The 18,893-nt window shown below is 47.4% G+C and overlaps 3 protein-coding genes and 1 long non-coding RNA gene across 4 annotated transcripts in view; 1 reads left to right on the forward strand and 3 right to left on the reverse strand.

Annotated features, from left to right (window-relative positions):
• Positions 1-109: 109 nt before the first annotated feature.
• Positions 110-4,326, reverse strand: DIABLO (diablo IAP-binding mitochondrial protein). The gene is made up of 6 exons (XM_071762713.1): positions 4,244-4,326; positions 3,131-3,251; positions 2,717-2,848; positions 1,735-1,845; positions 1,484-1,580; positions 110-748 (listed from the first exon to the last, which is right to left on the reverse strand). Exons 1-6 carry the CDS (start codon positions 4,288-4,290, stop codon positions 534-536), a joined length of 723 nt encoding a protein of 240 aa, XP_071618814.1. The 5' UTR covers positions 4,291-4,326; the 3' UTR covers positions 110-533.
• A 566-nt stretch (positions 4,327-4,892) lies between these two features.
• Positions 4,893-8,232, reverse strand: LOC139804916 (uncharacterized). Its single transcript, XM_071762714.1, has 2 exons — positions 6,948-8,232; positions 4,893-5,769 (listed from the first exon to the last, which is right to left on the reverse strand). Exon 2 carries the CDS (start codon positions 5,702-5,704, stop codon positions 5,570-5,572), a length of 135 nt encoding a protein of 44 aa, XP_071618815.1. The 5' UTR covers positions 5,705-5,769; positions 6,948-8,232; the 3' UTR covers positions 4,893-5,569.
• Positions 5,637-18,893, forward strand: part of LOC139804917 (uncharacterized) — a 44,572-nt gene continuing 31,315 nt past the window's right edge. The window contains exon 1 of the long non-coding RNA XR_011729604.1: positions 5,637-5,727. This is a non-coding gene — a long non-coding RNA (uncharacterized lncRNA). The remainder of the gene's footprint in view (positions 5,728-18,893) is intronic.
• VPS33A (VPS33A core subunit of CORVET and HOPS complexes) lies at positions 8,723-17,737 on the reverse strand. Its single transcript, XM_071762711.1, has 13 exons — positions 17,617-17,737; positions 17,465-17,530; positions 17,219-17,346; positions 16,521-16,710; positions 15,623-15,739; positions 15,104-15,278; positions 14,268-14,461; positions 12,945-13,071; positions 12,708-12,775; positions 11,972-12,109; positions 11,477-11,614; positions 11,155-11,323; positions 8,723-10,598 (listed from the first exon to the last, which is right to left on the reverse strand). The coding sequence occupies exons 1-13, from the start codon at positions 17,716-17,718 to the stop codon at positions 10,405-10,407; spliced, it is 1,806 nt and encodes a 601-aa protein (XP_071618812.1). The 5' UTR covers positions 17,719-17,737; the 3' UTR covers positions 8,723-10,404.

Here is an 18,893-nt window from a genome sequence, read left to right on the forward strand (position 1 = left end):
ATGTTTTGCTGACTGCAATTAGATGTTACTTGCTGCAGCCACCACTCAGCTCTGTGACAAACTTTTCAGAAAACTTTTCATCTCCTACCCAAGAGGCACACTCAGGAGATGCTTCTGCACAGTTTAATAAAGGTATCTCCTAACAGACATCATTCACTTCACAAGTTAAAAAGAACAAACTTTTAAATACACTTCTTTGGCTGATACCTCTAAGAGAGCTCTCACAAACACATCAAAGGAGCCACAGGACCCTCCTGGCAGACACAATGACCAAGCTATCCTTGATAGCAGTTGTCACATTTGCATAGTTCATCATTTAAATAATTGAATCCCTAAGTATTACAAACATGATAGGTTACAAACAACATCAAGGCCTTTCAGATACTTGATTTGTAAAGCAATCCTGTTTGGGGAAAAAAAAAAAAACCACCATGGAATCATAGGCTTATTTCAGTAGTTTTCCACTATGCCACACTTCAGAGTTTGGGATCCTTCCATTTGTGATTGGTTCTGTGGTGAGGCTTCAATTCCTGTCAGTCCTCCCGAAGGTAAGGGTCATCATCTGCATCCATATTGTCTAAAACACCCTGTGGCAATGAAGATTCCTCCCCGTGAGCTTTTATGAGCTCTTCTGTTTGAACTTCAGCCAGCTTGGTCTCTGCTTTCTGGGACAGCTGCCTCACTTCTTGCACCTGTGACTTCACCAGCTGGATGTGGCTTCGGGCTGTCACTGAGGCTTGGTCTGCACCTGAGGTGTCAGAAATACACTGGGTTGGAGGAGCACTTGGTAAACCTTCAATTAAGTGATTGTCTATATTTATCATCTGCCTGGAGAGGTGTTTAGCTTGATTAAAACTAAATGTGTCTCCTGTTCATACACCTCAAACACTGTGCCCACTTTGAGGGTTTTTGTCCCCTTGAATTCTTCCCACCCAAGTGGGTCCCATCCAGAGCCTGATCTCATGTCTGAGTGACAGCACTGAACTGGGAATCCCTCCCCCTCCCATGCTCCTACAGATTCTGTGTCTGTCTCAGGCACTGACAGAGTTTGGGTGCCTCCCTCCCCTTCTCTGCTCCAATAACTTTTGATTTACCATAAGCCAACCCATAACTCAACCTTGGAGCCATCAAGTCTCTACACTTGTGGTGAAAATCTATATGCAGGGAGGAAAGACCAAAATTATTCTCTTTTCTGAGTGAAAGGCAAATGTTCTCCCTCTTTAATAAAAGTAGATCCAGCTAGAAAGACCTGATGGACCCCCAGGGTAGCTTTATTTCTGTGTTTCAACACTGCATTTAAAAATAGCCAGACACTTCCCTCCAGCAGTTTTTGGCACCCTTGCTCATGATCTAAACCCCACGTGAAGTTTCCAGACCTTGTTCTCAGAAGGCTTCTGCTGGACCTGTAGCCAAGAGAAGCAGCTAAATTCTCAGCATCTCTAAAGAACAGGCACTGGCTGCAAGAAACTCATCCTGAGCTCACCTGATTGATAGGCAGCTTCTGCTGCCATCTCTGAGAGGTGGATTGCTGTCATCCAGCTGGATTCCAGCCGCAGGTATTCCTGCTGTTTTGTTGTCATCTGGAGGCAAAAGAAGACTCATTAATTATCTGGATGTGACAGCATCTGACTGCTCTTCATTCTGCACCTTTGTGACAAGGTGAGCAAGTGAGACAAGAAGTTTCCAAGCATTTTGAAGAGGCAGGTTGCTGCCTGAAGGGAGGTGGCTGCTTACATCAACTCTGGCTCCTATCACCACCTGCCAGACTGCATCCACCTCTTCTGAATTCAGTTTCCCCAGGATATTTGTGTATTGCTTGTAGAGAGACACCAAGGTATAAATTGCCTGCAGAGGAATCATGTCACACAGTTACCTGGCAATCTGTACATCTCTGAGGGTGTCACAGTGTTAACTGCTGCTAATTAGCAAAAATTGCTGAATTTTGGTGCTTTGTTATTGGGTTCACTGCAATTCTGGAGGCACTGACAGCTTTGCTGCCTGCCCACAGTAATGCTGTGGACAGCATCTCTTTAAATACTTGATAGACTAATTGGGAAGTAAACTGGAATGCAAATGTTTAAGCTGGCATTTATTTATAAAATTAAAATATAAATGTAAATATAAAAATATAAAATAATAAAAATAATAAATAAATATAAATATAAATATCTATATAAATATCTATAATTTATATAGATAGATTTATATCTATATCTATATAATATAAATATCTATATAAATAAAAATTAAAACGAAAATTAAAAAATATATATTTTTATAAATTAAAATATAAATATAACATATTTAAGTCTTTCAAACTTAAATATGCCTCACTCCATTCTTCTGATGAAACTCAACCTCATGGCCTTAGAAATAGGCTCAGAAAGTAAATAAAACACCCAGAAGCAGAGGGTGGTGTATCCCACTTAATCTGTACAGAGGTGTCCAGTAACTTTTATCAGTTTTTAGCCCCATTTCTGAGTCATTTTGTGTAAGCTCAAGCAACCTGACAAAGCTAAAGATCTGCATCTGGTGTAGCAGAGCAGTAACCCCCACCCCACTGCTCCTGAGGGACCTGAACCTCCCCCACCTCCTCTGTCAAAACTCGTTAAAAAATCAAAGTCCAGCTCAAGTGCTGTTTTACAGGTGCAGTTTTGCCAGATGACTCAGGGTTTCCAGGAGTGAGTTGCTAGCAAAGTGTGTGATCTCTGCTCACCTTTGTGTACTCTGTCAGGGCCTCAATCAGGGCGTAGGTTGTTTGGGAGAGGAGTGTGGAGGTGCTGTCTGTTACCAAGGAAACTGCTCGTTTAATCAGCGCCTCGTTACTGAGGGAGATGGGGTTCTGCTTCTGAAAGAGACAAGAATTTTTTGCCTGACATTCCCCTGACCTCCATCCTGATGCTCTCAGCGACCAGGCCAATTCTCCCTGTGGTTTGGCCTCTGTCAAACAGAGCAACACTTTATTTTTTTTTTTTTTTTTTTAATTTTTTTTTTTTCCTCAGGGTCTGACTGAGGGTAAGACGTTGTCCTTCTCATCTCTTGACAACTACCTGGCTTCAACACCTGAGGTCCCCCAGCAGGAACAACAATTCTGAGGGTCAGCACTGGCTTGGAAAATGCTTTTTGTTACCTCTGCCACAGGGACTGCACACAGAGCCACTCCCAGCCCCACGCCCACCGCTCGGTGCCAGCGCCCGCTCACGCCCGAGAGGCAGCACCTCCTGATGCTGGACACCACAGGGAAGCTTTGTCTGGAAATGCAAGAAACAAAAGTCAAGTGCAGGAAAGAAGCCCCTCTGGGGTGGGAAACGGGTGGTGAAGAGGAGAAAGGAACACCTAGAGGTGGTCCCAGGTCTCTACTGAGCTTCTGTGCAAATGGATTTTTCAAATTCTGTTTATATTCCCCCTGCTGCCCAGGGAGGGGGGGGGATTCTCCATCCCTGGGGGGTTTTAAGGAGAGATTGAATGTGGCACTGAGTGCCATGGGCTGGGAACCACGGGGGGAGTGGATCAAGGGTTGGAGTTGATGAGCTCTGAGGTCCTTCCCAACCTGGCTGATTCTGTGATTAATTATGAGTGAAAAAAGGAAGGCAAGCACAGAACCAACTCAAGTAGTTGCATTATCAGTGCTTTGAGAGAGGAAGCTACCTCATCTGGTACCAACACAGTGCTAACGTTCAGTAACACTGAAAAAAACCCTTAAAAAGCATCCTTAAAGGTGATTCGTGGTGTGAGCAGGTGACTGCTGACACTTTGCTGTCACCCAGTGACCCTCGGGGCCTCCTGCAGAGGTTCTGACTGACATCAGTGTTGTGGGAGTGCCTGGGGGCTCCAGGGCACCACTGAACTACTCCAGCAGAGAAGAGCAGCAGTCAGGCATTAAACTGTTTTTGCTGCACGGTAACTTTCTGAAATTCTCCCTTTTTTTCCTTCTTTCGTGGCATATATTAAAAGTACAGAAGACCACACCAGCGGTGTGTGAGCCCTTCAGCCCCTGGCGCTACTCCAGCTGTGCTGTGGCCGCAGAACCACAGAGCTGGGGACACTCCTGAGGCTGCGGCCGCCGCTCGCGTGGTTACAGGGGACAGAGAGCGGGTGGGGCGCTCGGCGGCAGCGAACCCGGCCGGGGGGCTGACTCCAGCTCCCTGAACCGCCTCCCGCGCGTTACCCGCAGCCGGACGCGGCTCCCCTGAAAGCCGCTTGGGCCCCCTTCCCGCCGCAACCCCGGGTCCCGCCGCGGTACCTGAGGAGGGAGCAGCAGCTCCGGAGCCACCGGCTGCCCGCCGCCATCTTGGGACCGGGCGGCGCGCGGGAAGTGACGTCACGGCCCCGAGGCACGGGAGGTGAAAGGGGCGGGGCTGGGCCCGGCGCGTGCGCAGAGGGCGGGCACGTGGGGCGGGTCGCGTGGCGCCGCGCGCCGCGGCCGTTGGTCGAAGGCGGGAACGGCGCGAGCGGAGCTGTGAGGGCGGCTGAGGCGTGAGGCGACTCCGACCCCGGCCCCGGCCCCGCAGGTAACGCGGTCCCGTCACGGGCTTTGGGAGCTGAAAAATGTCGGGAGTTCCCAGCTCAGGCTGTACTTGGCCGGTTCCTCGGTTGTACTCCGGCTCGTGCACCCGGCGGGGCCGTCCGGCTCAGCAGAAAGCAGCCCTCAGCTGCGTTCCAGCTCATCAGCACAGGTGTTGGCCGAGATCGCACTGACTGCCGCAGGTTCTGCTCCCCAACCGTGTTTCATTTGGGTTTTCAAAAGTGTATGATGTTGCTTTGCTTTTGGGTAGTTCCCCACTAGTGATAATCCCTATCTTCCTGAGCTAAAGTTTCCTGTATAGTTGTACCTGAACATCCTTGGTAAATTTATTATTTTTGTATATACCAGAAATTCCTATAATCAGAAAGCCAGTTTACTGTTTATTTTTAGCCAGGCAGTGCTGTATCACAGGCATATCTTTCTGCTAGCTCCATGCTTTTAAGCATTTGTTGGAAAGCTTTACACACTTAAGAGCATTAAATAACAGGCTTGTGGGTAAGGTGGTGTTGGTGCCCCCCACCCCATGAAGTGTAACTCATAAAGCTGTAGGAGGAGAAACCTTGTGCTGATTTGAAATGCATTTTCCCAGGAGTTATTAAAAAAAAAAATTACAAGTAATTACTGTATCTCTGCCTTCACACCCTTAATGAGGCAGAGGTAGACAAGGCAGGACTTGTTTGCTCGAGGTGTTGCTCATGTTTGAATCCTGTCGGGTCCCTCTGCTGCACTCCGCAGACTGCGGTGCTCTGGAGGTGGGGTGTGGGCTGGGAGTCTCAGGAGAAAACTACTGGGTGGCTTTAAAATATTTCATAGAACAGGGGCATATGTCTAGGAGAGACAAAGAGCCACAACGATCAGTAAAGTGCATGCATGTAGAGACTTTTTTTTTTTTTTTTTTTTTAAATATTTACATAAGAAAATACGATTGAGGCAGTAACAAACCAAAACGCTTGCAGGAAGGGATGGCCATCCTGTGTGCTGAGCTGCATGGAGGAGCCTCCAGCCCCTGGCCAGCCTGTGGCTGTAGGAGCACAGGAGGAACTCTCATTTAAGCACCAAGAAATACGTTGTCCAGCCAGCGAGCAGCAGTGCCCCCACCAGCACGGTGTAACTGAAGAGCACGAAGGCCAGCAGCTCCTTCAGCACCTTGAGGAAGTGGATGACGAAGGAGTCAGGCATGGTTCTCCCTGGCACTGTGGCAGGTAGGGTCTCCGGGGCTGGCTGCTGCCCTGCTCTTTCCTGGGCTGTAAGCAGAGGGGACAGGGTGAGTCTTTCTGAGCAAGGAGACTGCAGAGCTGTGGGGAGAAATGGCTGTGTTTGGGAGGGTGGATGGCCACCCATCCTTCCCAGAAGGTTGTTTGTGTCAGGTTGGAGTTGTGTGTGCTTGGTCAGAGTCCTGTACAGCGTTGCTGAGCTGTGCAGTGTTGAAAAAGAGTTCAGGGTCTGATAATAGTCTCCAAATCAGGACTGGTAACTGGGTAAATTAAAATACAGACACACAGGCAGAGGACATCATTGCTGTTTGGGTAAGGACAAGAGGCCCTGACAGGGTCCAGCTGGCTCCTGGTACCTCCCCCCCTGTGTCAGTGGCTCTGCATCCAGGAAGCCTCATGTTCAGTGTGGTCGCTGATGGTGCATTACCAACAATGTGTTCTGATCAAAGCAGTCAATTCCTCCAAGGAAGCCACCATTAATATTTAATAATATAATTGCATCTAATGGAGGTACTGGCACAGACAGAGCCTTTTGTTTAAGAATGTGGGACTTAAATACAAGTTTGCACAGGCAAATATTTGTATCTCGCGTTAAAAATAACCTTCACATGGGAGACATGGGATAAGGTGCTTTCGAATTTATCTTCTCCCTGTATTTTGTAGTCACACTGATCCTTTTAGAAGTGATTGTTCATTTGTAAGTTTAATATAAATGCCAAAATCTTCCCAAAAGTTGTTGGCTCCTTAGACTTAAAGCTGTGAAGACCCGTGAAGCTAAAAATTTCCATCATCTCTCCAACTTTCATGATCTTTTTAATTTTCATCATAACGGTGCCTGATCAAAAATATCCACACGCGTGGTCAGGCACATAAAGGGAATGTCAAACCAAACCTGACAATGCTAACTTAAAAGGATTATTTATCTTCTCAACATTCTAAAGCCAGACAAAGTAAACTGCATTTCCATCCTGCCACTTAGGGTATTTTTTTAAAAAGCTCTTGGGATAAAGGGTTTACTTTTTGGTCTTAATAAGGAGTTCAGTCATTTAATTCTAAACTCAGGCACAAGTATACATTATAGGAATGATTGTATTTTAAAACCAACTACAGCTTCTCAGTTGTTCAGAGCACTGAAGTGTTCTATCTCAAGGCTTTACGTGATTTCTGATTATCTCAAAAAGATGTTGATAAAGAAATAAACTGCTTACCCAGATAGATGATGGGCTCTACTTCGTAAAGTTCCTATTCCTCTCTAGTTTTGTTCTGCAGCTGTCCCTTGAATTTTTGGCTTCTGAATGCTTTGTGCTGTAGTTTGATCCCCTTCTGCTCTGCTGGCTCGAGAGCAATGAGGTTGTGTTTGCAGCCCACACAGGGACTGATGCACTAGGTGTGGTCAGCACCAATCACTGGATGACTGAGCGCCCTGGCACGGTGCAGCAGGCAGCACAGAGCACACCAGAGAGCTCCTTTCCTCCCCAGGGTGCTCTTGTCAACAGGATTTTGTGAGTTTAAGCCCCAAGGCTTAGTGTTACCAGGTCAAAAACCTGCATCTGCTTAAGTGTGGGCCACTCGGGGAGGAGGATGCTGATGCCCAGCTGGGGATCATCCCAGATCAGTAGAGGATGGAACTGTGCAGACTGAGTCAGGCTTTGAAATCAATAGAGTGAGCACTGGAGACAGCCCCATCAGGGTTCCACTGCTCTGTCTTCCCCTTGCATCCCCAAGAAGTCATCCCCACCTTTTAGGGAGCGTGTGTAACAACTCTTGCAGCAAGGGGAGGGGGGGGAGGTAAGCTATGTTTTTATTTTTTGCAAAATTGTTTTCTGATAATGCTAGATGAAAAGTGCAAGACTTTTGGGGTGGAGGGTGGGGGCTGGGTAATGCATTTGGGTCTTTTTGTTTTTTTGCTTGTAAACCAGGCAAATGCAGACAGCAAAGAGAAGGAAGAGTATGTACTGCAAATCAAATCTCTTACCTACAAAGATATTATGATGTAGAAAATGGCCCCTTAATTTAATTAGGTTCTCTTGTTATCAAATTATTACCCGCATGGTCAGCAAGGCCTTAGACAGAAGCAGAACATAATCAGGAAGCCTGTTAAGTAATAATTGCTCCTCCAGAGAATTGATCAACGTCAGGATGGCTGTTATTTTTTGCTTGTTATTGTTGAATAGTTCCAGGAAGAGACTTTGTGTAGTTTGAGTGTCCCCATGGCTCTTCCTTGGTGGTGCTGCTGCAGGCTACAGTCTGCAAAAAACCAGGCAGCAGCAGTGGTGTCCAGCATAAACTATTTCCAAAGTAAGTCTGACCTGGTATTACCAACAATGACATTTGCTGGGCTGAGTTAAAAGGCAAGTGAGCTGCTGAACTGCTGCTTTGTGTGGTTTCCTTTAGTCACTCATGAGGCAGGTTTTACACATCATGACCTTAGTTCCCATACTAGCCTGATCACTGCTAATAATTTCCTTGTGTTTAGTTTAATTTTTAAGAGGTTGGGTATTTTAAAATTTTAAAAAATCTGGAAATGGTGATACTACAGTGACCCTCAGGGCCAAACCAAGGACACTCCTAAGACTGCAGTCACATTGTGTCTTGGTTTTCTCTGCACAGTAAGATCTAATTTTTGATACAAAGCTACTTCAATTTTCATTTTACATGCTGTGAAATTACCTGCTTTACAAAATTATGCAGAGCAAGGCAATCCACTTTTGCTCCTTGCATTACTGTCAAAGTTGCAGCATGTTTTGGTTTTATAAGACAAGTCTGCAAGTTGCCTACCCACCTTAAGCAGAAAGTCTCAGATGATCAAAAACATGTTTTTCTTTTAAACTCAAGAAATACCATAAATATTTCTGATGTAGTATGGTAAGTGGCAGAACAGTATGTAATCAGTGCAAAACCATCCAGATGTTAGAAAAATAGTTTTAACTTAAGTAATTCAGGTATCCCAGACAGAGGGAGAAGGATACAGCCACCACAGTGCAAGGATTTATTTTATTTATTTTTGTATTCCAAGGAGAGAAACTGTGCAAAACCCCACAGTCATAACTGTAACAACTTTGAAAAACAAAGGTGTTTTTTTTGTTTTTTTTTTTTGAGACACATGCTATGCTTCAGTCAGGGTAACTAAGAGCAGAACCATTTGCTGAGCAATTTAAGGTGTGAGGTGTAATTTTTTCTTTGTTTTGTGTGGTTTGGGTTTTTTTAAAATTATTTTTAACTACTAAAGAGTGAACTGCAGTGTGAAACAGGCCCCAGAGTTGAAGCAAGTGCCAGGTGTCCAGGGAAGGGGCTGAGGCAGAGCACTCAGCTGCACAGACACACGCCTCTAGCCATTTGCAAGGCTGAATCTCCTGGAGCCAGAAGCTGCCTCTTGCACACACTGGCTCAGCAGCAGCAAGGGCCCAGTCACCAACACTGTGGAAAATTCCATTTTATCATTTTGAGCTCTCCAACAGCTTGTGGCAGCAAGTACCACAAATTATAAACTGAACAGGAGGGGTGAAAAAAGCGTCTGTTTTAAACCCACTGTTGTTTACTGGGTCACTGATGTAGCTATTTTTGGCCTGAGTCCCACATGGGGAGTGTTTGTATGTGTCTCTTGACACACTGATGTCATTCATACTCTGGAGGAGCTTTCCAGAGCCAGGTGGGTGTACCTAGGACAAACAAGCCATCTCACACTGAGGCCTTTTGAGGGCAGAATGCTCAAACATCTCGTGTCATTTGGGTGCAGTTGGTCGTGTTCAGTCAGTGCTCTGTACGTGCACGTGGACAGTTCAAGGTTAGGTGCTGCTGCAGGAAACCCAATGAATGCTTTGGCCAAAGCCTGCAGGACAGTGGACTTGAGTGTGGTGAGGCAATTAGATGTAACAGACCCCTTCCTGCAGTGCAGCACAGGCTGAGCAGGTCCTGCAGGTGTTTAGTTCTGGATACCCAAGAGCTGTAAGTTTCTAAACCTATGCAGTAAGAAAGTTCCTGCTTCCCCTTTACAGCAGTTCTCATTCCATTGTCCAATCAGCTTCCAAAGATGTCAGAAAAATCAGTGGCCTTTGCTGCTGGCTGTTGATGTGAATGTGCTGAAGCTGCAGGAAGGACGGGTGCCCTGGCTTTCATCAGGAAGATGAGCAGGAAAACAAATCCTGGGTACTGCTGAGTACAGATCTCTGCTAGGAACAGATCTAGGGCATTGATGGAATATGAGAGCGAGACAGACTGGGGATACTGGTATGAAATCAGGAACAGAAATCATCCTGCCTCCTCAGCAGCTTAGGAGGGTAAAAAAGTAGTACTCACCTCCTACTAAAACTAATCTTAAATTAAAGGAAGCAGCAATTTGCCTAAGAGGACCAGGGCAAATCCCTGCTCCCCCAGTGCTTGTTTGCCAATTCAGACCACAGTCAGGTATCTCTCTTGTTTATTTCATCCTTAGTGCCTTCCAGCACTGCCTGTCTACTAGGAAGTTCCAGAAGCAGTGGGTGGAAGGTCCAGAAGCAGAACACAGGAGCAGAGAGGGATGAAGGTAACTGCATCAGAGCTGGTCTCAGGAGAGCTTCTTCTTCCAGTGCTGTGTCTCTGACATTCAGGCAGCTGTGCCAGGAGACCAGAAGCTGAAGTGCTTGTGTCACACAGGCCTTTCACTTTTGGTGTCACTCACCACAGACCTTAGAAAGGGGCAGGCTCCAGTTTTTCCATCAAAGACTTGATCCAGGTTGTTCCATTGATCAGTTTTGTAGTGGCAATGACATACTCTGTGCCTCCATCTTCCATTTGGGACAGAAATCTCAGTGCAGCTATTTCTGCATAGGTCACACCTCCCAGAAAGAACACCAGGGTCACTCGGTTCTCCCCTTGCTGACCTGTGGATGCAGAGAAATTTACAGGTTATCTTAGCTTTAGTTTTACATCTCCTGTCTGTCAACTCAGAATAACCTCAAACTGAAATAAAGACAGCGGCTGAAGTGGTGATGAAGCTTTTGGATGGAGTAGCAGACTGGGGCCCAGAAATGCAGACTCTGCTTCCACCTCTGGAGTGTTACAGGATGTTTCTGCCAGCCCAGGCTTACCCCTGGGGGAGTGATACTGACCTGTGAATGGTACTTATTACAATAAGTAACCTTACTTATTAAAAGCACAGTGTAAGGTTAGGGTTTCTGGTGCTCTGTCAAGAAGTTTAACAAATGTACCACTCTACTATTTTCAGTGCATTAACAGCAAGCTAAGTGTAAGATTTAAAGTTTTGAAGAGGCCAGAAAGCTCTGCTAAAAAAGGGGTAGGTAGGTTCAATACTGCAGTGGGGCAGGGAGAGGAGATTGATGCCTGGACTCTGCCAGCCCTCATTTCCAACTGCCTCATTCCAGCCTAACGCACATGCATCTGCCTTTTAAAAAAATGGGAAAACAAAGCAAAACTTACGCTTTTTCTGGAGGCCAGTAGGTAACTGCTGCCTCTCCTCAAAGTGGGGGCCTGGCAGCATCTTTAAAACCTCCTCTATGCTCCGCCAGCCCGGCCGAGCCAGCAGCTGTGCCAGGCGCACACTCAGGGGAGCGTAGCCACTGTACACATAGGAGATATCATTGGGGTTCTGCAGGGGAGAGCACAGTGTGAGCTCAGCTGAGTGCTACTTCATGCTGCAAAACAGCACCACAGAAATAAAATTTAAAAATATGAAGGATTTCTCTTCTGCACGTAATTCTGTATCGTTAGACATAATGTTCACTGCTGAGGTGCCATTTACCTGCTCATTAACATCATCCATCCATAAGCGCAGGGTTTTCCTGATTGTTGGGTAGTTGTTCCTGCCACTTGCCTGAGGTTTCAGGAGTCCTGCCTTTTCTAAGTTGTTTAAGGTCAATATATGTTCATAGCCATAAGTCTGCAATATGAAGAATTCACTGTTAATTCCATGTCAATAATCCAAGTTGGTTTTTTTGGGTTTTTTTATTTAAAAAAAAGCAAAGTTGTTAATTTAGAAATACGTTTTTTGTTATGAGTGTTTAAGTCATGATAGCAAAAAGTGCTTTGACACAAACCTCTCTGTATCTACACACTGTAAAAACACATACAAGCACCTCCCATGTCATCAGCCCAGACAGAAGCCTCAGTGCTTTCTGTACACACTGGGAGTCAACACTGCCCTCTGTAATGCATTTGTCTAGAATGCAAGCAGAAGAGCTGAGGGTTTCATGTGGATTTTCTCAGAAATGCAGTGATGTAAAAGGTACAGCCCAACCTGCAGAATCTCTCTTTTGTAATGGTCCAGAACCTTCTGCTTCAGTCCACTATTGCACACGGATTGCAAGCAAACAAGACGCAAAATCTTGATTAATGGATGCTTCTGAGCTATGCAGTCTTCAATATAATTGTTAACCTATTAAAAAAACAAGCAACAAGCAGAAGCTGTTATTTAAAGACTGGTTTAAAGTGCCTGGGAGACCTGAAAAGAAAGATTTAGTTTTGCCTATTTTCTCCAAAACAGCAAGAATGAGGGTGTGCAGCTGCTCTGCAGGCAGCTCAAGACGTCTTGAAAAACAGTGATCCAGCACTGGTCCCACTCAGCATCTTTCTAAGGCATGTTGATTCCACAGGCAATAGCTGTACTTTGACTGATACAGTTAAAAAATATGATTAATGGTCTTGAATCTTTCACAGATCCCTCACAGCACACAGTGCCCCTGAACAACTCACAGCACCCCAGCTGCACTACAGGCAATGGTCAGGAACCACAGCCAGGCAAAGGACACAGTACAGCCCATCTCCAAGTACCCTCAACAATGCATGTCACTTGGAAAACACTGTGAATGTGCAAGGAGATACACGTGTGAGCTCACAACCTTCACACAAAAAAGAGACAGACATCATGTAGGTCAGATGCTTCCCCTCTCAAAAAAAACCAAATGGAAACCACCCAGAGAAATATGCTGCTTTTTTTTTAAGGCTTAAGTCACTGATTGTCATTATCTTCTTACCTTGTCTGTGTCTATTCCAGACATGAACTCTTGTTCCACTGTTAAATTGTCAAAGAAATCTTCAGATGCTTTGGAAAAAGAATGAAAATCAGTACAGCAGCAACTGACAGCTTATTTTCTACATGGAATATTTCAGCAGAGATGCAGTGGATGGAGCAAGCTGAATGATGTCCAGCCAACTGTCTTGCATCTTGCTACAGTTAAATTAGTCAGAGAGATTATTCAACAAATACTCACTGGTGATGTCTTTGATGAGCTCTGCAATGGAGGTGTGGTTTGCAAGAGAGCTTCTGGCTGCCTGCATGTGTGGCAGCTGTGAGACAAACTGCTTGATTTCTCCAACAGTTTTTGCATGGTGTCTTTCCTAAAGAAAGCCATTGCTTGGGTTAGGCCTTGTACAGATAATAACACCAACTACCTCATTTTAACCCTAACATGGAGCTCTGGGCAAACACAGTTGGAGATGGGGAAAGTTTTCCCTCAAAGCAGCTGAGGAAGATGCTGAGGAACTGGGCTGGCAGGGTCTGCATCTCTCACAAGCAGAAGCCCAGCATTAACTCTGTCTGTCTGTACTAATGTCCCAGGTTCTGAGCAAGGATCTGATGAAACACAAGGCAGAGCAGTCCAGAGGTCTGTATTTCATTTGGGCTGCAGCCTGGAATAAAAATAGTAATTTGACTCACATGTGAATGATTTCAGTGGGCAAGTGCAGGCAGGAGAGTGATAACGATGAAGCCTGCGATGTAAGAACTCCTCTGCTGCCAATACCCTGCTGTTTCATTATCACCTGTTAACACTGACAATTCCTTACATTTCTTCTTTTTCTTCACAACCACTATGAATAACCCATCTTTGGAAACTTCAGCACTAACACTGCACTAACAGACATGTACTAGGAGACCATGAGGCTGAACACACAGTTAAGGTACTGCTGCCTGCCATGAACTTAGAGGGCAAACCTCCTGTAGGACAACTGTCCTTTTCCACATTCCTATTGGTTTTCATGCCAGCCATAACACTGTAAGAAATAAAACTCTGGACATTTATAAAGTCTTCTCTCTGCATCCTCAGCCAATACAAAGGGAAAAGGACTTTTCAGTTAACAGGCAACAACAGCAGCTAAGTGGAATTGATCAGTATGCTAAAATTAACCTTTGGCTTCTTTGAAAGGAAGCAGCACCAGACTGTTCTGCAGGCTGAAGAAAGAATTTCTATTATGGGATCTGCAGGCTCACAAAGCAGAAATGTGGTTTAGGCAAACTCCAAGACAAGCTTTTAAAAGTGAGGCTCAAAAAAGCCCCAGAACAGAGATGATACTACAGAACTCTTCCAAGGAGATGTGAGCAACACCTATTCAGAGCAGTCAAAGCAGAGCTGCTCTCATCCCAGGGCAGGGGTACAGAGTGGAGGGGCTGCTGCAGACTACCTGTTTTTCCTCTGGCTGGGGGATTACTCCATGGCAACAGCTCAAGCTGCCAGTCACAGCTCTGCTGAACACAGACTGGGATTTACCTGGTGACACAAATGCCCAAGGGATGCATGGCTGGATACAGGCCTCACCTCAAAGGCTGCTGAGATGATCTTGGCTTTCTTGCTCAGCACAGAGCCCACAGCATTGAAGTTCTTGTCTCTGATTTCAGCATACAGCTCTTCAGCAGAGTTCAGCTGGAGTTTCTTGGGTTCTGTGGGGAGATCTTTCCCACCCTCACCCTGCTTCTTTGGAGCAAACTTCTCAGGTGGCAGTTTCACATAAGCTGCCAAATGGAGAGAAATAACCCTGTAAGGACTGGAAACTGGAACTTCACCACCAGGAGATAAGACAAGCAGGATGTAGAAATTGTGCCCTGAATTGGAAAGAGTTCTGAGCAGCAAAGCTGCATAAACACCCACACGACACAGTGCAAATGTGTTGAATAAGGAGAGTCTCCCTGAACTCACCCAGGGACCCATACAGAAACAGAAGTGATCAGAACCCAAATGCTACCTTGTTTTCAAAGATGTTTGGGGGCAGCCTTCTCGCCAGCCTCCAGTACAGCAGGAGGGATTGAAACCTATAAATGCCTCTGTGGAGTTTATCTGCCTTCCTCTGAAAGAGCAGGAGAGCACTTGGAATGGCCTTTCACAAAGTGCTCCCCTCTGACCACCCAGCCTGGGTGTGGTGGCACACACTGACATCTCTGCTCCCGTGTCACCGTGTCTGCACTCAGCCAGCACCCAAAATATGCCCACTCCATACCCATGCACTGCACTCAGCTCCCCCTCCTAGGCAAAAAGAGGGCCAGGGATGATCTTGATGAGCTCTACCTTGAGACTGAACTAAGTTCAGGTGAGCTGCTCCCACATCACCATCCCCTAGTGCAGCAGAGCCCCACCGCCCCAGGCCTGGCAGCACTCACTGTTCTGAATCCCATAGATCTCATCTATCAGCCCCTCATAGGTGAGCTGGGTCGCCAGCGGTGTCAGCAGATCCACGTTGCGGTCCAGCAGCAGGAGGGTGTCAAAGACAGGAAAGATGGAGTTCTGGCTGCCAGGGAACTCCCGCTTCATCCTGATCATCATGTTGGCCACGTGCTGGAAAGAAATCACATCGGGGGTGGTTATGGGGCAGGCCCTGACTGATGGATTTGATTCCCTACAAGCACATGCTCATGGGAGTTGGGGTGCAGCCCTGTGTAAGGGAAGAGAATGGGAAGAGGTGCAAAGCAAGTGACTTATGGAACAGCAAAGATGGTACTTTTGGCCAGAGATGATAAAGACCTGATGGCCCTGATCCTGGAATTTCAATATGACAAGAAGGGTCTGAGGCTGGATTAAAAAAACCCCCCAGGTGCATTTAACCAAACACTCCTGAAGGCAGTCCCAAACAACAAGAGTTTTAGGTTTTTTTTTTTTTTTACCAGCAACATTTGCCTCACCCGGGCACACTCTCCTTTCCCAAAAATCTGTGGGATGGTTCCGTAGAGAGCCTGCAGTGTCATCAGCCCCTTTGCAGCATGGTACAGACTTGTCTGGTCACTCTCCAGGTAACATTCCTAAACAACAAGAAGGATTCCCAATGGAAGATGCTGATCCAACACAGCTGCTCCCACAGCAGAACGTGGTCCATGTGAACAGCTCAGAGGAGACATAGACTGGGGTAGAACCATGGCTGCTGGAAAATATGGACATTATGTGTGCTGTCACTGCACTGAATCATTTGATCAAACCAGGCACTGTGTTAGTTCTGAACCCCACATGCTGGTCCCAGTTTGATGGAGAGGAGCAAGAGGCAGAAAGTGACTTCAAAGAACTTTGCCTTCTGATTAGGCCAATCTGATCACAGAGCTGACAAGCAGCTACAGGCTCTGATGTGTCCTCTGGGCTACATTTAATGAGGCAGAGATGGCCAAAGAAACTCTCAAACCTTTCTGTCCCCACACACAGCATCCTGAGAACACAGGACACACAGCTGGTGTGACAATTATTCATTCTTGAGTTGCAGCATTAACCACTGTACATGGCTCTTTGTCTGCCTGCTGACACAAACTGCTGGCCTTTTGTAACCATATATTTTACACTTCACGAATGCTCAATGTGTGAAAATAACACCAGCTCCTAAATCTGGAGGAACAAGGGTGCATCTTGACACAGTGATTGATTATTCCTTCAACCTTTTCTCAGAAAACACACCAAGAAGTGCAGGCTCAGCTCAGCACCCTGGATCAAACCACTCTGCAGGCCACCCCCAAACCCTCTGAGAGCCCCTGTGCCAAACCCCAGCTGCCAGCACAGACCTGCACAGCGTTTCCCCTTCAGGCTGAGCCACGTGCTTACCTTGAATGCACTCTCAGACTCCATGGAGAGCAGGTCCCCATCGAAGGGTATCAGGTCCAGGCTGTACTGCTCCCGGTGGATGAAGGAGCCCAGCACACCCTGCTCCTTCAGCCACTGCTCACAGAGCAGGCTGCGCCGCGGCACGAAGAGGATGTGGAAATCCCTCTGGGGAGAACGGCCTCGGTCTTCCCTGGAAGGGTCACAGGTGGGGCAGAGCAAACTTAGCTGTGCAGGTGAGGGGCACAGGAATGCTGTGCTGCTTGTCACTGCCAAACACCATTCCCAGCCTCCTGTCTGAATGGTTTGTTTTTTTTTTTTTACCCAGCAGAACGTGTCCGCAGCCTCGGGTCTGAGGCCAGGGCAGAGGGAGCTGGTTTCCCTGCAGTTCCCAAAAGGAAGGTCAATCAAAGCAGGGCTCGTGCCAGCTAATTATTAGGACTGTACATCCTTGTAACAAGGACTGCACCCTCTGCACACCCAGCCTGAGTGAAACCCCCACTGCCCTCCTAACCTCTCACACCCCGAGAGCAGCTGTGCTGCACTTCCAGTGGCTGCTTCCCTGTTTTGAGCCCAGACAAAGCACGGGGCAGTCAGGCCAGACCTGGCTCCTCCCTCAGCGAGATCCCCGGCGGCTCCCAGGGAGAGGAGCCCCCCAGCAACCCTCAGAGCCGCTGCTTCCCCGCCAGCACCCGCCGGACCTCAGCACGTTGTCAGTGATGATGTCCATCAGCTCCAGCCTGGGCCTGACGAAGAAGATGACGTTCTTCACGTCTGCGGGGGGCAGGCGGCCCGGCTTCAGCGTGAACATCTTCTCCACCTCATGTTCCTGCAGGGACACAACAGCCTCGGTAGCTGACTGGGGGGGGACGAGCGCTGGGGACAGGGACGGCAGCCAAGGAGACACCGAAGGACAAAACCGAGGGACCGGCCCCGCCAGCCTTTACCTTCAGCAGCGAGTACTGCGCGATCAGCCCGAAAGGCCCGGTCAGGTACTCGTCCCACACGATGGCCTGCGGGAGAGAGAGGCGTGATGCGCGGGCCCGGCCGGTGCCGTGTCCCCGTGATGTCCCCGTATCCCCGTCCTTCCCCCCCCCACCTTGGATCCCGCGCATTTGTCCAGGAACTCCCGCAGCTCCCTGCGTCCCGCCTCCCGCAGCGCCGTCAGATTCACACGCCCGGAGCTCAGGTGCGCCGCCATCACCGCCCTTCTGCTCACGTGACTGCGCGGTCACCTGCCGCGCACCACGTGACTCCAGGGGGTGGGGCCGCGCAGGTCCCTCGGCGGCACAGCGCCCTCTAGCGGGCGCCAGGCGGCACCGCCCCGCCCCGCCCCAAACCCGCGCGTTTCCCCCCAAATTCCGCTTCGGCGCGGGAGGCGGGACCCAGAGCAGCCGCAGGGAACGTGTCCCCACACCCAGCCTGCTCCCACAACTGAAAGACACGAAAGAAAACACACTTCTTTTTTTTCCAAAATATAATTTTAATATATATATATGCATATATACACACACACTATAGAGAAGCTGAAAGAACGCAAAAAAAAACCCCAAAACAACCCCAAGAGGATGTCCCAGAAACTGTTCAGGTGTGCACAGCATAAAGGTTTCTGAGGAACCCTGCAGCAGCTGTGTCTTACCTGCTCTGTGAGTTCACCTCAAACCCCCACCCTGCCAAACCACAACCAAATGAGTTCAGTGAAGATAAAGATGAAACATCTCTCAACCCAGTCCAGTGTCAAAAAAAAAAACCAAACCCAGAAAGCTTAAAAATCTAAATTTACAAATTCAGCCTTAAAATGGTTTTAGTGCAAATACGAAAATTAACAGCATAATTTTAAGGTATTTAAATAAGCTTTAATATAACTCTAGTGCTTCATTCCTATACATGTTTTTCCATCAACAGATGCAACAGCACAGGGGCACTTCTTGTTAAGAGTGGGAAACAAACCCAGAACCTGGGAAGAAACAGCATAAAGTAGTTTGTTAAATCATTTATTTATATTTCACTTAAAAGTTTATTAAAGGGACACAGGGCAGCAAATTCTTTATCAATGTTCTGATTCTGGAGTGGATGGGGATGGGGAATGGGAGCAAGGGGGCCAAGAAATGGTGTCCCTTGTCCTGACATTCAGCACAGACAAATGCTGGTGGTGGAAACTGTCCCCTCAGGGTGCACGGACAGTCCTGGCTGGGCACTGCATCAGGAGGTCCCCATCAGGAGGTCCCCATCAGGAGGTCCCCATCAGGAGGTCCCATCAGGTCTCATCAGGAGGTCTTCCAGAAGGTCTCCATCAGGTGGACCCCATCAGGAAGACCCCATCAGGAGGTCTCCTCAGAAGGTCTCCATCAGAAGCTCCCCATCAGAAGGTCTCAT

The sequence above is a fragment of the Heliangelus exortis genome, chromosome 19 (assembly GCF_036169615.1).
Source record: "Heliangelus exortis chromosome 19, bHelExo1.hap1, whole genome shotgun sequence".
Classification (NCBI taxonomy): Eukaryota; Metazoa; Chordata; class Aves; order Apodiformes; family Trochilidae; genus Heliangelus; species Heliangelus exortis.